At 37.8% G+C, this 17,500-nt stretch overlaps 2 protein-coding genes across 6 annotated transcripts; both read right to left on the reverse strand.

The window, feature by feature from the left end:
• Positions 1-1,244: 1,244 nt before the first annotated feature.
• LOC148973679 (serine/threonine-protein kinase pim-2-like) lies at positions 1,245-5,843 on the reverse strand. Its single transcript, XM_089119409.1, has 9 exons — positions 5,511-5,843; positions 4,979-5,272; positions 4,259-4,447; positions 3,715-3,809; positions 3,536-3,586; positions 2,941-3,322; positions 2,675-2,854; positions 2,264-2,409; positions 1,245-1,957 (listed from the first exon to the last, which is right to left on the reverse strand). Exons 1-8 carry the CDS (start codon positions 5,536-5,538, stop codon positions 2,270-2,272), a joined length of 1,359 nt encoding a protein of 452 aa, XP_088975535.1. The 5' UTR covers positions 5,539-5,843; the 3' UTR covers positions 1,245-1,957; positions 2,264-2,269.
• Positions 5,844-7,595: 1,752 nt separating this feature from the next.
• LOC148973680 (uncharacterized) lies at positions 7,596-12,494 on the reverse strand. 5 transcript variants are annotated; one of them, XM_089119408.1, is made up of 3 exons: positions 11,264-12,494; positions 10,997-11,098; positions 7,596-8,036 (listed from the first exon to the last, which is right to left on the reverse strand). In XM_089119408.1, the coding sequence occupies exons 1-2, from the start codon at positions 11,492-11,494 to the stop codon at positions 11,000-11,002; spliced, it is 330 nt and encodes a 109-aa protein (XP_088975534.1). In that variant the 5' UTR covers positions 11,495-12,494; the 3' UTR covers positions 7,596-8,036; positions 10,997-10,999. The 5 variants fall into 5 exon arrangements, with proteins under 5 accessions (XP_088975534.1, XP_088975533.1, XP_088975531.1 ...); XM_089119407.1 differs by having other exon boundaries at positions 7,596-8,224; XM_089119405.1 differs by having other exon boundaries at positions 11,190-12,494.
• Positions 12,495-17,500: the final 5,006 nt, after the last annotated feature.

A 17,500-nucleotide genomic window follows, 5' to 3' on the forward strand; every position in this document is an offset into this window, starting at 1 on the left:
TTATGTAATTATTATTTTTTTTATATATATATTATTACATATATATATGTTATATTCTCCCACCTCCACCCCCCCTCTTCGGAGGACAATTTTTATTTATTTATTTATTTAATTATTATTAATTGTATATATATTATTACATACATATGTTATATTCTCCCACCTCCACCCCCCCTCTTCGGAGGACAACTTTATTTATTAATTATTTTTTAATATATATACTATATATATATATATATTATTACATATGTGTTATATTCTCCCACCACCCCCTACCGCTCTTCGGAGGACAACTTTATTTATGTAATTATTATTTTTTTATATATATTATTACATATATATGTTATATTCTCCCACCTCCACCCCCCCTCTTCGGAGGACAACTTTATTTATTTATTTATTTAATTATTATTTTTTATATATATATATATTTATTGTTACATATATATGTTTTATTCTCCCACCTCCACCCCCACCCCCCCTCTTCGGAGGACAACTTTATTTATGTAATTATTATTTTTTTATATATATTATTACATATATATGTTATATTTTCCCACCTCCACCCCCCCTCTTCGGAGGACAACTTTTATTTATTTATTTATTTAATTATTTAATTATTTTTATATATATATATATATATATATATATTATTACATATATATGTTATACTCTCCCACCCTCCCACCCCCTCCCCCCAACTTTATTTATTTAGTAATTTAATTATTATATATATATATATATATATATATATATATATTCTCCCACCTCCACCCCCCCTGTTCGGAGGACAACTTTATTTATTTATTTATTTAATTATTATATATATATATATATATATATATATATATATATATATATATTACTACATATATATGTTATATTCTCCCACCTCCACCCCCCCTCTTCGGAGGACAACTTTATTTATTTATATATATATATATATATATATATATATATTTAACAGACACTGTAATATCTTTTTAAAGTACATACACAATATGTTATATTCTCCCACCTCCACCCCCCCTCTTCTGAGGAGAACTTTATTTATTTATTATATATTATTACGTATATATTTTTTATATATATTATTATATTTTTTGGTTACACTTTATTTCGATAGTCACTTTAGACGTTCTACTAATTATAAGTAAGTTTTCAACTACATGCCAACTAACTTCGGAGGACAACTTTACTTATTTATTATTTTATATATATATATATATATATATATATATATATATATATATATATATATATATATATTTAATTACGAAATAAAGTGTTACTGAAGTAGAATTGAGACCTTATTTTTGATCCGAGTTTATTCTGGCATAACTAATTATTTTTGTAAGGGCAGTTTCCTGTACTGTGATGAGCTCTAAAGCCAGACTGAAATTCCTCCATAATGTGATTTTATTTTATTTTAATTTAATGTATTTTATTTTTTTGGTGCTGCAACTTTGAGGAGAAAGTAACTGCTAACCCACCACCCTTCCTATTTTGTCTAACCGCCTGATAAAAACAAGTTAACTTAACAAGTTTAAGATTGTGTACACGTGTTGATTTATAATTGTTACAGTTTGTTTGACCATGCCACCTTCTATTTGTAGTCACTGGTATATTTGTGGAAATGACATTGAATCGGTCTCATCTCTGGTGGGTACGTGAATAATGATGTCTCTAACGATCAGATTGACTTGACTTCTGCGTTGTGGCTATGGCTAACTCTTGGTGTACATCCTATACTATACTTGGTGACATGGATAAGTAAGAGAAGGATGGAAATATGGTTTTGATGACTTCTTCCCAGTCTTGCAGTCTCTCATGCTCACAGGTTCTGAGCTCTCTGGTGTGGCGGCTCGAGTTCCCTGTCGAGTCGAGGCTGGATTTCGGGCTTCGGGTCACGTCATGAGCTCAAGCCCTCCACCAAGGACCGCAAGTGTGTTATTTCCTATCCAAAACAAAATTATATGAACATGTCAACTCATAAACGTTTAGAGCTGCTTTACAGCAGAACTGAATTCTGTTTGCTTTAATGATTCTGTTATTTTTTAATTCATGATATTGAAGCTGCTTTAAAACAATCTGTATTGTATAAAGCGCTATATAAATGAAGCTGACTAGACTATGACAAGCACATACAATTAACTTGGTCACACACTACAATAAATGTGAAAATCTCACTACAAAAAAATCCTGATTTGAAGATAACTGTCCGGTAATAACCCTATATACTGTCCATTACTCTTCCTCACACCTGAAATCACCAAGCAAGTGAATCTCCTGAACTTCTCCAATCTACAAGAAGATCATTTCTAATCCATTCATGTTGTAGCATCTGCTCTAACGTCGGCCGTTTATTTGGATCCTTTGTTAGGCACTGGATAATCAGATCTCTGCATTCTGTACACATTTTAATAAGGAGAGAGGTGGTTAGTCATGACCATGTGACTTAGCATCTAAACATGATTCATGTAAGGTAAAATGTTCTTTATCTTTACTTTAAAGGTGAAGTATGCAGTCTTTGCGTCAAAAAACTCAAACATCACAAATGCAAGTTTTACTGGTTCGAAAAAAATCTTACATGCGTACTTCACCTTCAACTGTTTCTGTACAGAGCCTTTGCTTTATGTGTGTATTAATCAAGGAAATCGGAATCTTCTCTCACCTTTGGATAAATTGGAGTTCTCAAATATAACTTCACCTTGTGTGATATCCGTTCTACCGAAAAACGGAGAACATGCATTCACCATCTCGTATAACACCACTCCAAGACTCCAGACATTTGTAGGAATGGCGTGGAATCTCGGTCGTGTGTAGGCTTCAGGTGGGCAGCTATCCGGTAGTCCTGTAAGCAAAACATTTGCGCATTATTGAGCTTTTTATTTAAAATAAGTCACTACATTCAGGTTTTTACACTGCTAAAATGCTCACCGAGGTATTTACTGCTCTCGTAGCCGTCACTACTAAGAAGCTGACCGCAGCCAAAGTCTATGAGCTTGACCTCTAACTTGTTTTTCATCAACAGGAAGTTGTCCGCATGAACGTCATTATGAAAAACGCCACGCTCGATGCAGTGTTGTACTGCCAGCACCGCCTGTCGCATGATGACCCGAGCCGTTGTTTCATGCAGTGTAGAGTTACGTCTGATGAAATCCAGCAAGCTCTCGCATGGTTCAGGGTACTCCATAACGAGGGTGAATTTTTCAGGGTGTTCAAACCACTCGTACAGCTGTATGATGTACGGGCTTCTGGGTTCCTGCCTCATCAGCAGCAGCAGCGCCACTTCTGTAACCAGAGGTTCGGGATGCCCAGGCTAGAGAAAAGTAGCAGACAGAAGGTTAGCTGGGTACAAATCTGAAGAAAACACATCATGTACTTTTCTTTTATCTCTGTAGATTCAGAGCCATTGTAGCCCAAAGTTATTTGGTGCTTCTACGCTTATTTGTCTATAAATTTTACAGCTAATGCTTCCAACAGGTGTATTAACTACAGTAATCAGCACTTAAACAGGTTTTAGCCAACTTACAATAACAAGATAACGATTGTTGTCAATCTTGTTGATCTCTTTGATGGCAACCTGCAAAAAAAAAAAAAAAAGTTTCAGTAACAGTATTCAGGCACCTGACCTTGCACTAGGTATTAAACCATCTGTAAATTGTTTTGATGCATGCAAGAGCAAAACGTTTGTACAGTTCCGTAATTCACCTTTTTGCCATCAAACTTCCGCGTACCCTTGAACACCCTGCCAAATCCTCCGGATCCAATCATCTCTCCTATATTGAAGAGAGACTCAAACGACTCTGGAAAAACAAACAGAATATGATAAATATATGAGCATGCTAGATCCTTTTAATAAATAATAGTTGGTTACACTTTATTTTAAGCTGATGTACTTGCATTGTACTTCCTCAAATAAGTCATATGAATTAACTACATGTACTTACTATCCTATGGCGTTACTGTAATTATGCATCATTTACAGTTATTATAGTAAGTAGATGTAGTACATACGTCACCTTTAAATAAAGTGTTACCGGTAGAACTTTATTTTACAGTCGGTTTCCCATGTACATATTACAGTAATTACAATAACTACGAACCCCTTGAAGTAACCTTGCATTATACTGTATTAATATGGGGAAAGTAATATTAATATTAGCTGAAAACAAGCCTAAAGATATTTTTAGTGGAAAACAAGATGACAATACTGTTTAAAATAATGTTCAAGAAATAATGACTGTGGATTCACCATTGTTTGGCTTGACGGCGGAGTGATCTGGATCAGGCTCTGGGTCCAGATCTGCTGGAGGGGCGAAAGGCTCCACATCATCCACAGCACTACAGTGACAGCAGCAGCCGAAACGATGTCTCATAGCCTTCCACACCCTCCTGAGGAAACCTCGAATTCCTTTCCTCTTCCTACATAGTGTAGGTTTTCCTGAAATGAAGAAAAACAATTGAAAAGACATTTTTTAGAAACATCTCTAACCTCAAATTAAACAATGACAAAATGACACTCAACTTTTACTGTTCGATTCTTATCTGTAATGTTACAAATCAAAATAATGCACATATATTATACGACGGCCCAGTTTCTGCTTAATGCCTGCATCAATGTCCCAAAGTCTTATTTCACAATATTAATTAATAACATCCAGTTTTTGTATTTTTTCAATGTGTTATTTTTTTCTTCTTCTTGATAAATGTTAAGGGGAACAATCCCTTTTATAATTTTGCTAATATTATGGGAATGTGACTTTTGATTGTTCTCTGAATGTTCTGAAACATAAATATATGTTAGATGAACGTCCAACTAAAACATTTTGGATAAGGAAAAATCGGAAAGAAAATTTCAGCTAAATATTGCTGAGCAATGGTAAATATGACCAGACCTTAACCTGTTAAAAACTTGAAGCAGCAAAATCTCTGTCAGTACACTTTACACCTCCCAGCCTTATTTCAATCTCACCTGTTGAGCTCCTGTTCGCAGGAGACGCCTCCACGGCACCCTGAGCTGTTGGGCCAGTTGAGGTCACTGTTGGCTCCACAGGAACTTGACCTGGCAGTGGAGGGCACATGAACTCATCATCTGGGCTCAGCTGGCTCCTGCTCTGCCACTTCCTCATGTGAGCCTGCTCTGTGAACACAGAAGAACCAGAAGACCCAGAAGACAGAGGAGGTAAATCAACAGAACGGAGACGCCAAACCTCCAGACCAGCCGTCTGAGTGGAAGAAGGTCCCCTCGTTCTGGAGCAGCCTGAGCCTGCAATATTTCAGACATCACATAGTTAGTTATGTTTTAAAAATAATCAATGATCAATGTCAGTGGTCAATTACAAATTATTACTATAGTTACTCAAATTGAAAGGGAATCTAATAGGCCTGGAAATTGGCGGATCAAATGGGTTGCATCGTAGGCTACAAGTTTCTGCACATTAATTTAGTCCATCATCACACCATTTTAACATAACTACCATAAACAAATGAATAACTTCACTCACCATCTCTTTCACCCATGTGAGCCATCATTGTCCTGCAATAGAAACGATAAGTTAGACAATACAATTCAAAAAATATATATATAAAATTCAAACCTTATCAGAAATACTCCCAAAATAAATCAATAAAATAAATAAATCAAAACAAAAGTAATAGATAAAAGTGTCCTCAGAAATAATATATGAGAATAAAAAAGAAAGGATATATCCTCCGATCTACTCCTTCTAGGATAACGTCGTCCTCCAACCTGCAATAAAAACAATGCAAAATACAATCAAAAGAAAAAATGAAAAATAAATAAATAAAATAAAATAAAAATCCCCTGGGAAATACTGCCCCCCCTCCCCCAAAAAAATAAAAAAATAATTAATACAACAAAAAATAATCAAATCAAACACAAAATTAAATAAAACTCCAACTCCTAATATAAAACAAGAAACAAACAATGAGATAAAAGTGTCCTTAGAAATAATATGAAATATTTTTAAAAAATAAAACTAATAAAGGATATCCTTCGGTCTCCTCCTAGAAAAGAAATCGTCCGAATAGCTTCGAAATCTCAAGATCTGGAAGAAAACACTCGGAAAAAGTCTCTGAAATCGCCTTGTCTCAACCAACAAATCTCAATTGTTTCGTCTGTATATATTTGATTTTGTATATTCGCGTCGCTATGGCAACTAAAATTTGAATCACTCACGCGCACCTTGATTCTGCACTTGCAAAACAACCCGATGTAGGCTATGTGTACATTCAAAAATGTCATCAAAACAGGGGCGTAGGAGCAATTCTGAACCTGGGGGGCGACAGTAAATGCTAGGGGGGTCTGGGGTTTTCCCCCCCGGGGAATTTTTTTTGAGAAATAAACCATTAAATGACATTTTCTGGAGAGTTTTGTGCAAAGAAATGGAGAAATTGAGGCTTACATGATATGTGAACTGCAAGGTTAAGAGCATATACTTTGCATTGTTGTAGTATCAACATGTATTAGGGCATTTAGCATTTACATTACTGTTAATCAGTCATGTACTGATTAACTGAAATAAATGGTTGATTTGATTTCCACAAATAAAATTATACGGACATGAACATGACGAATTTGGATGCTGATGACCAAGGACTTTTAAAGCCCGACACTTGATTTCATATAGGCCTAGCCTACATTATTTAATATATAAAATATAATAATAAAATAAAAATCTGAAGTGTTAGATGAAAAATTCACAGTCACCTTTAATTTTATTCTTCATCAGAAGTTAATCAGGATAAAAATAATTTAGAAATGACACGGACAGACAGACATCATTTTCTGTTTGACCACTAGGGGACAGCAGTGATTGTTTTTTTTTTTTTTTTTTTTTTTTTTTTTTTACTTTTAACTTTATTGTCCCCAGGGGGTTACAAGGGGTTATTCTTTTCCACAGCACTGAAATTGAGTAATACACACAACATAACCCATATAATACAAACAGACATGACACAGGAAAAGAGAGAGAAAAAAAAACCATGCAGTTGAATAACACTCAGCGTTGTCTGTTGTTCAGGAATGTGATGCTGAGCTGAGGCTTCTTCCAAAGCGAGTGCTTGGCTTCTTCTTTGCATCACAGTGGTTGGCTGGACCCCTGTCAATCAGTACGAGCTATCTCCAAACAATTAGGATGTCATTATAAAGACATCTAAATCACGTGATAACAATGTTTATTGGTTTAAAGTGTTGATGCCAGTTTAGTCTGTTATTCTGACACTGGTAAAGACAGACACTGGTCTGACAAAGTCAATGAATCATTTCTGTTACAGTAATGGGGGTTTTCAGTTCATTTAAGTCTTACTCTCTCATAAAAATAACCTGTGCCGGAGCAGTTTACATAGTTTGGCGGAGATGAATGACCTGCCTGCGCTGTTTGATATTTTTGGTCATTGGTTTCTCCCAGCAATCAGTTAAGGTCACGAGTTGTTATCTCTGGTGTTTTGTTCACGTGTGTGAGGTCATGCTTGTTTCCAGACATCACTGTAATCAATCTTTCCCCGAAAGCCCATTAAACGGAATCGGCGGTTAACACTAAAGACAGGAACTGTGCCTTGGTGAATAGTCAAGTCAAGTCACATTTATTTATATAGCGCTTTTCACAATACAGATTGCATCAAAGCAGCTTCACACTGATAACATGAAAGTAGTACAACACAGATCAATAATATTGTTAAATATTAAATATTAAATAACCCCAACTAAGCAAGCCAAAAGCAAGGCGACAATGGCAAGGAACCAAAACTCCATCAGATTGGATGGAGAAAAAAACCTTGGGAGAACCCAGGCTCAGTCGGGGGCCAGTTCTCCTCTGGCTAACATTCATATTGTTTATATATATAAATATTAAATATAAATATTGTTTATATATAAAACGGTGCCATAACATATCGCCGGCGTTGAGTCGTCTCTTCACAGGCGCTGGTCCTCTCATCACAGGCGTTGGGCCATCCGAAATCCCCGTGAGAAGCTGGACACAAAACTGGACCTGACGAACGCCATTTTTCTCGGGACAAGCGTCCCGAAATAACAGCAGAAAGGCAGATGGGAGATGATTAGCATAGCTGATGTTTATAATGATTTCCATTATACGGGAGTCGGTGTTAGAAAACCACTATCTCACAAACTCTCCGTAACCTGAACTCTCCGCAACCCAACCATACGCGCCGACCCGGTCCGTAAGGTAGAAGGTCCCTTAAGTACATAGGAGGAGTTCATTTAGGGTCAGTTCTTTATAGGTCAGTAGTAGTACTTTGTAGTTGATACGGAACTTAATAGGTAACCAGTGTAGAGATGATAAAATCGGTGTTATATGATCATATTTTCTTGACCTAGTAAGAACTCTAGCAGCTGCATTTTGTACAAACTGTAGCTTGTTTATTGAGGATGCAGGACAACCGGCTAATAAAGCATTACAGTAATCTAGTCTCGAGGTCATGAATGCATGAACTAATTTTTCTGCATCAGAAACAGATAGCATGTTACGTAGCTTAGCAATGTTTCTAAGGTGGAAAAAGGCTGTTCTTGTAACATATGAAATATGATTTTCGAAAGACAAGTTGCGGTCTAGTATAACACCCAGGTCTTTTACTGTAGTGGATAAAGTAACAGGACATCCGTCTATATTAAAGTTGAATTGTGAGAGGTTTTCTGAGTAGTTTTTTGGACCAATAAGTAATACCTCCGTTTTATCTGAATTTAATAACAGGAAATTACGCGTCATCCAGCGTTTTATATCTTTGAGACACTCTGTCAGTTTAGATGAGTTAGTGTTTTCATCTGGTCGTGATGAAATATATAATTGAGTGTCGTCAGCGTAACAGTGGAAATTAATTCCATGTTTTCTTATAATATTCCCAAGTGGCAGCATATATATTGAGAATAGCAGAGGGCCTAAAACCGATCCTTGCGGTACTCCATAGTCTACTGACGTTATCTTTGATTTTTTGTTCCCATTTAAACAGACAAAATGATAACGGTCCGATAAGTACGATCTAAACCAGCTTAATGCCTGTCCCTGGACACCGGTGTAGTTTTGTAGTCGATCCAAGAGTATTTTATGATCTATAGTGTCGAACGCAGCGCTAAGATCAAGTAGGACTAGTATTGAGATACAGCCTTGGTCAGAAGCTAAAAGTTAACTTAACTAGCGCAGTTTCTGTACTATGATGCGGTCTGAATCCTGACTGGAATTTTTCATAGATATCATTTTCTTGCAAAAAAGAGCACAACATAAATGGGTCATAAATGGAAGATTTGAAATGGGTCTGTAATTTGCTAAGTTATTTGGATCTAATTGCGGTTTCTTAATGAGAGGTTTTATTACGGCCAGCTTGAATATTTTTGGAACATGACCTAAAGATAAAGACGAGTTCATCATATTGAGGAGAGGCTCTTCCACTACAGGTAATAGTTATTTCAGTAGTTTAGTGGGTATTGGATCTAATAAACATGTTGTTGGTTTAGATGCAATGATAAGTTTATTTAGCTCCTCCTGTCCTATCGTTGTAAAGCGGTGTAGTTGTTCTAGGGGGGCCATAGTTGAAGCTGAATCATAAGACACCATAGAGGATTGTACATTTATAATTGTGTTTCGGATGCTTTCTATTTTCTCATTGAAGTAATTCATAAAATCATTACTACTAAACTGTAACGGTATATTTTGCTCTGGTGATGTCTGTTTATTTGTTAGTCTAGCCACGGTGTTAAATAAAAACCTTGGATTATTTTGGTTATTTTCGATTAGTTTGCGGAGATGCTCAGCCCTGGCTGTTTTTAGTGTCTTTTTATAACGTGACATACTGTCTTTCCACGCGATTCTAAAGACCTCTAAGTTAGTTTGTTTCCATTTACGCTCTAAGTTGCGAGTTTCTATGCGTAGCACTGTTGTACCATGGTGCTTTAGTTTTCTCTCTAACCTTTTTTAATCTAATTTGTGCAACAATATCTAATGTACTAGTGAAAATGGTGCTTAAACTGCTAGTCATTTCCTCTAATTCATCTGTTTGTTTGGGTTCACTTAGCAGCTTAGATGGATCAGGTAAGCTATTTGATAATCCATCTATAGTGGTTGGAAGGATTGTTCTGCCTGGTCTATAACGTGGCGCAACATGACATATTTCATCAGTACGTATTATGCAAGTCACCATGTAATGATCAGTGACATCATCGCTTTGCGGTATAATATCTATATCAGTTGGAATGGTTCCATAGGATATAATTATATCTAGTGTATGATTTAGACGATGAGTGGGACCACTGACGTTTTGTTTGACCCCGAAGGAGTTCAATAAGTCTGTAAACGCAGCCCCTAAAGCATCATTTGTATTATCTACGTGTATGTTAAAATCTCCAACAATTATTGCTTTATCGACATTTACCAATTGAACCGAGAGAAAGTCTGCAAACTCTTTTAGGAATTCAGCATATGGCCCTGGAGGTCTATATACGGTAGCCAAGGCTAGAGATAATATGGTTTTCCTTCTTACATCTAAGAGCGTAACATTTAGCACAAGTACTTCAAATGAATTAAACCTGTGACCTGTTTTCTGAGTAATATTCAAAATATCTTTATAGATTGTTGCAACACCGCCGCCACGACCGATCAGGCGAGGCTCATGTTTATAACAGTATCCTGGCGGAGTAGATTCATTTAGACCGAAATACTCATTTGGTTTAAGCCAGGTTTCAGTAAGGCACAGAACATCGAAATTATGATCTGTGACCATTTCATTTACAATAACCGCCTTAGGTGTGAGCGATCTAATGTTTAGAAGACCTAGCTTTAGAAATTGTTTTTGTTCACTGATATTTAGATTTTCTGGTTTAATTACAATAAATTACTGCACTAGATTTATTGTTTGGCTTCACTAAACGAGGAATAGACACAGTTTCTATATAATGTTCCACACTATGCTTATTAGTTAAGTTTGGACCGCAAAGGCTGTGATTTGGACTTTGACTTACTAGTCATCTGGTCCGTAACGTCTTGGAGATGTTGTCCGACAGCACAGCAGCTCCGATTCTGCTGGGGTGGAGTCCTTCTGCACGGTACAGCCTGGCTCTGTCCTAAAACAGATGCCAATTATTTACAAAGAGCAGTTTCTGTTCATTACACAATGACATTAACCATTCATTTAATGCAAATAGTCTACTGAACCTTTCCTGTCCTTGTCTGTACGTGGGAAGCGGTCCAGACACGATGATCGTTGCTTTAGGCGCTGTGCTGCGTACCGTCTCGATCAGGCACCTGTAGTCCTTCTTCAGAACCTCCGTCTGCCGCAGCCTGATGTCGTTCGCTCCCGCGTGCAGCACAACAGCTCTGACGCGTTCGTCCCCGTTCAGGATCTCGGGAACCTGTGCAGCGACATCAAGAACACGAGCACCAGGAAAGCAGTGAGTGCGCGCCTTACCTTTATCCGAGATAGCGCGGACATGACGGACCATGGATGTGCCGATGATCATGGCGTCGTCGCGTTCCGGCTCGCGAAGAGGGGAAAAGCGGTTCCGAGTGGAGATCTCGAAGACCGGGAGGGGCAGAGAGGTAGCTCTGGTCCAGTCTCGTGTCTTCCGCTGTGTGATCCATGGTCCATGTTGTTGTTTCGGTGCCGGAGTGAATGAAGCCCGAGATGATCGCGTCCTCCTGGGCAGAGGAACACACGGAGTAGATGAAGTGGGAGTCAAAGAGTTAACGTCACTAACCACTGATTCGTGAGCATCGGCACGTGATGTTTTAAGCGTTGAGCGCCGATCCAACAGCTCGGCTTGCTTCACCAGCAGACCACGGATCTGTTTCTCGACGTATTCCAGCTCCTGCTTCACCGTGAAGAGCTTGAATGTGTCTTCACCTGCACTCAGAGGTAACGTTAGACACGCATCTGATGTGTTCGCCCTTATAACAGATGAACAGTAAATTAAATTAGTAGTGATAATACAAATATCACTACTAATTTAGTGATTTAGATGCCGGATATAACCCGTATCCTTTCAGTGAAACGGGGTGTAAAATGAGACGGCCAATAGGCGAGAGGCCACGCGTGGAAAGCTAGCGGGCTAAAACAGGGAAATGGGAGCAATCAGACATTTGTTAGACTGATTTCCTAATGGGACACGCTGACGGAATGGCTGATGTTCAAGTGGCCCGCTCTTAACTCCTGCTCTCTAACCTCATAGTCGAAGCCCAATTTTGTATGGGGTGTGTCAAATATCGTCTCACTCGCACATACTTGGTCTTCTCACTGTTTTATCCAAACACAAAATCATTCAAGTTTATGATTGAAGTCATTTGATTATCTATAGGTGTTTCTGAAACTTTTTTCACTTATGAACCAGGGGTTTATTTTATTAAAACAGATTTCAGCCATTAATACATATTTATAAATATAATAATAGTAGACTAATCTAAATTAAACCTGAACCAAACCAGTGTGTATTGTGTGAAAATGATTCATATACAAAAATTTAACTTGTGTATGACAATTTCCACCACACTGAACAAATATGTGACTTATGAAGATATTGTACTCATTTACCAAGGAGACCGTGTCAGTGAAGATCTTCAGATGAAATATGATGCATGTAATAAATTGAAAAATGTATCGTCAAGATCACTTAAATCACTTGTGAAATGAATATTTTTGTGTCATTTCCAACATAGCTACAATTTTGTTAAATGAATAAAAAATAGTTTAAATTAATAAATATTGTTACTTTTTAATGCTAACCATATTGTTAGGCACAGATCACGGGAATAGCAAGAACAGACAGACACCACAAGGTGGCGCTATACATAAACACTGGCCCGCTGAAACCTTTCAAATCTGAGTCACTTGACTTCAGATCAAGTAAATATCCCTTTATCACAGGCCAACACTGCTTTGAAATGAACTCACAAAGTGTTCTTTATATATTTGTTGGCTGCCTTTTTTGTTTTTGTTTTTGTGTAAAATATAACATTAGCTATATTGAACACACACATCTGCAAAAACCATAGACAGTAAAAGAAATGGACACAGCGACCCCGTTGATTTCAACGGAGAGAGCTGAAGCTCAACATGGGCACTCACTTCCTGATAGCCAAGCGTTCTGCGCAGGCTCAAACTGAGCTTGACGACGTAGATGTCACGTGAGCAAACTGACTGACTTATAGTAGCTGTGCCAAGAGAAATTTTAATTGTGCACAGAGACGGCGAAGCGCAACCTGGAGCAACTTTTGGTAAGTATTCTGATTAGTTATTTTGTCATTTTGCTTCTATGTATGCCATGGGCTGACTTTAGACAGTAAAAGATTGCCTGCGAGGCTGTGCGAGCTTCTCTTCCTGTCTATACGGTAATTCTCTACTGTGCGACGGACAGTCGAGTGGTTATGACGCAATTTTTAGCCTATTTTTACAAGAACGGCTTCTACGTGGCCATAACGTAACATACAAAGTAATGGAGCCTTTTATACATTGTCGTGTTTCTTTAGAAATAAGTAATGGATAAATGGAGTCTTTGGACGCCTCAGATGTAAAGTTATTCGCTGTCAAAGTGACGCCAAAATGAATGGGAGTCAATGGGATGCTAACAGCAGGTGATAGTACGCTACAAAAGCTTCCGGCTGATGGATTACCCCCTTGGCAAAAACCACCATCAGTCTTCATGGCGGTGTAATGAGTGGAAATAAGGTGTGGCTCCTTTAAGAGCTGCGCGCGTCCTCGCCGTCTGCACTCTTTCAGGATGCTAATCTAGCTAGTACAGTGTAGTTCGACTTTTTCCGTTTTCCTACACATTCACTGGGAACTACGATATAACTAAATATTAAATTACCATACCTCTCAATCTACAGATTTCCGCGTTTTTATCGTTGTATTTGTTGTAAGACCGTCACCTGTTTCACGGAGGAGCAGCGCAGCAGCCAGCGCGCGCATCTCATTAGTAACCTGACCTGCATGGCCAAACGTCCTCTGAGCAGAAATCAGCTCTCACAGCCTCAGTACCATAAAGGCTATAGAAGTGTTACGGCGGAGTTTCCATCGTCATCACCGGCGGCCATCTTGCCACAGACAAGCTGATGCAAGATAAGAACGAACACAAATACTCTTATCTCGTTGAAATCTTGATTTACAAACGGTTTGGTTTCTTACAAACGTTATTAACGTGGCTATAATTGTCTGGATGATTATTTATTTATACACTTTTTATAAGTATGCAGTGTCATAAATAACTACATGACATTTATAACAAAACAAACCGTTTGAAAATCGGTAGAAAATTGAGCAGGTTATGGTCATTTAAATAGTACATGTACCATTAACACAATGGCCCTCATTTATCATTCTTGCGTAGAAACGGGCGTATATGTTGGCATAAGATTATGCACACTCCTCTCACCGCCTGATTTATGAAGCTATGCGTACCTTTGAAATCTAGGTGTATGCAATGCCTGCCCTTGATAAATCCCACGGCAGAAAAATGATTATCATTAGAATAACACGCCCCTAAATATTCAAGTCTCCGCTCCCCCCACGCCCTCATTTTACGGCATGGACACACGGAAGACGGCAAATAAGAGAAACTTCTCCGACGTGGAGCCGAAATGACCTATCACAATGCATTATTTTACAGCACGTCTGTTGAATCAGTATTCCATTTCGAATCACGTCACATATAATAGTGATGATGATGATGTGATGTGAAGTACCATTAATTCACATTAATAATTGCATGACAATTTGTAATATTCTTCTTCTTCTTCTTCTTCTTCTTCTTAAATCATGTTTAATTTTGACTTCTCTCTGCATGCTTTTTGGTGGACCCCCTTAGCCTCCAGTGTATGACTGATAGACAACAACGGTTTGACTGAAAAATGTCAAAATAGAAAATACCGCAGAAACAAAGACACCTACATCTTGGATGCCCTTGAGGTAAGCTAAAACATATCAAAAATTATTTTCAAAGTGAACTATCCCTTTAAGGCACCTTGGGTGTTGTCCTCAAGAACATTGTTTCAAAAGGTTCCACCTTTTGACAACAATCTAATTTACTTCAGTGCTGTTCAAAAGGCATCCCATAAAGCACCTTATGAACTCGACTACCAGATTTTCAAGTTATTCAGAACACAACAAATTAACACAGAAACTTGTGCTTTATTGCTAGGAGATGCCTGTAAAATGAAAACAATCTGTTCTAAAATCAATTCAAATATCAAACATGTTTGATATCCTCCAACTGGATGGGATCAGAGTTTGAAGCTAAAGAAATGGGTGTCTGTGCCCATCATACACTAAATCTGTCAACTCTGACTGCTCAAAATCTGTAGACTGGCTCTGATTTTCGGCAACTAGCATCAACCAGGCTATAAATCAGGCAATAGTCGTTTAGGGCTAGGCAAATGCTGAGTTATAGAACAGACCTTGTGTTCAGTGACTGGCCAGTGTGTTGTGGGTAGTAACTTCGCAGCTACATGTCAACTAACTTTCATTAGAGTACTAGTAGACTGTCTGCTTAGTATTTGCTAACACTTTATTTTGTTGGTCCCCCAATAGACATCTATAATCTACTGACTATAAGGCCCCGTCCACACTACTGCGTTTTCGTTTAAAAACGGAGAATTAAAACGAATACGATCTCCGTCCACACCAGCGTTTTATCTGCGTATTAGAATTGATCTCCGTCCACATTAAAACGACTGAAAACGCAGATCACGTGACCATTCACCAACATTGGGCATGCGCGTGCCGGTGTAAACAGTGGTTGGCGAATCAGGGAAGGACACGTCATGACTGATAACACCCAATCATAGAGCCGAGCGTGAGCCTCTGCGTCATCGTTTGTAAACTCCTCCGTTTTGTCTCGTCCACACTAAAACGCCCTCCGGAGATTCAAAACGCAGCTGCAGCGTTTCTAAACTTCTCCGTTTTAGGTCTTCGTTTTTAGTGTGGACGGGAGGTGCAAACGTAGCAAAAGGTCTCCGTTTTTAAACGAAAACGCAGTAGTGTGGACGGGGCCTAAGTAACTTGGCAACTACAAGTCAATTTATTCTACTAATCCGAATCCTAACACCAAACCGTAACCTAACAGTTCTACTGAAAGTTTACTACAGTGTACTAATACTAGTTAGTTAAAGGGTTAGTTCACTCAAAAATGAAAATTAAGTCATTAATTACTCACCCCCATGCTGTACCAACCCCGTAAGACCTTCGTTCGTCTTCGGAACACAAATGAAGATATTTCTGATTAAATTTGAGAGGTGGATCACTACCACATAGACTTCCGGGATTGGCGCTTGACGGTCCAGAAAGTCAATGAAGAAAATGTTTAAATATTCCATGTGACTACAGTGGCTCAACTATAAGTTTATCAAGCGACGAGAATACTTTTTGTGCGAAAAAACAAAAAAAAATTACGACTTTATTCGACTATTAATTTCCTTCCTTGTAGGCCTGAAACGAGAGTCTCGCGCATGCGTCGTGGAAATCTCTTGAAGTCTTGTTTCAGGCCAACAAGGAAGAAAAGGAATAGTCGAATAAAGTCGTTATTTTTGTTTGTTTTTTCGCACAAAAAGTATTCTTGTCGCTTGATAAACTTATAGTTGAGCCACTGTAGTCACATGGAATATTTAAACATTTTCTTCATTGACTTTCTGGACCGTCAAGTGTCATTCCCTTAGGCAGCCTATATGTGGTAGTGATCCACCTCTCAAATTTAATCAGAAATATCTTCATTTGTGTTCCGAAGATGAACGAAGGACTTACGGGGTTGGTGCAGCATGGGGGTGAGTAATTAATTACTTACTTTTCATTTTTGAGTGAACTAACCCTTTAACATGTCATGTAGTAGTAAAGTTACTATAGTTATTAGACTGTCTAAAGTTAACTATCAAAATAAGGTGGAACCAAAAAGTATTTACTCTATTTTACTCTAAAAACTATTTAATTTATTTTAATTACTAATTACTTTCAAAATCCCATATCAATCTCAACCAGCTGAATAATACAAGGATAGACATGAATCTGTTTTAATTCTTTCAAATAAATACTATAAAATTGCATGAATTATCCTTAAACTGACCAAGGTGGAGAAGGTTACATTATAAAAACATACTTTTTAGCATCAGACAATACTTTTGATGTTAAACCCACTATTGTTTTATGTCTGATCTAATGACATTTCACACTTTTTTCATACATATTTTACAATAATTCATATGAATTTGTATTAACTAAGGGTAGTACTCCCCTTGTTAGGGTCATGATTAGAGTGCTTTTGCTACCCACAGCTTTAGTTTATTCACCCTGCACTACTCTCTCCCAATTGGGTCGGTTTGAGTACACTCTCTTAGAGCCTATAGCACTGCCATGGGCTGCCGCTCTTGACAATTAAAGCTGTAGGTCTTTCTACAGGCCTCCTTGTTAGTACTTCTGCAAACTAAGTAAACTAAGTAAATGTAAACTAGGAAAACCAGGCCCACAGAATTTCTGTGAGAGCACC

Source organism: Pimephales promelas, chromosome 14 (genome assembly GCF_988280905.1).
Source record: "Pimephales promelas chromosome 14, fPimPro1.hap1.1, whole genome shotgun sequence".
Taxonomy (NCBI): Eukaryota; Metazoa; Chordata; class Actinopteri; order Cypriniformes; family Leuciscidae; genus Pimephales; species Pimephales promelas.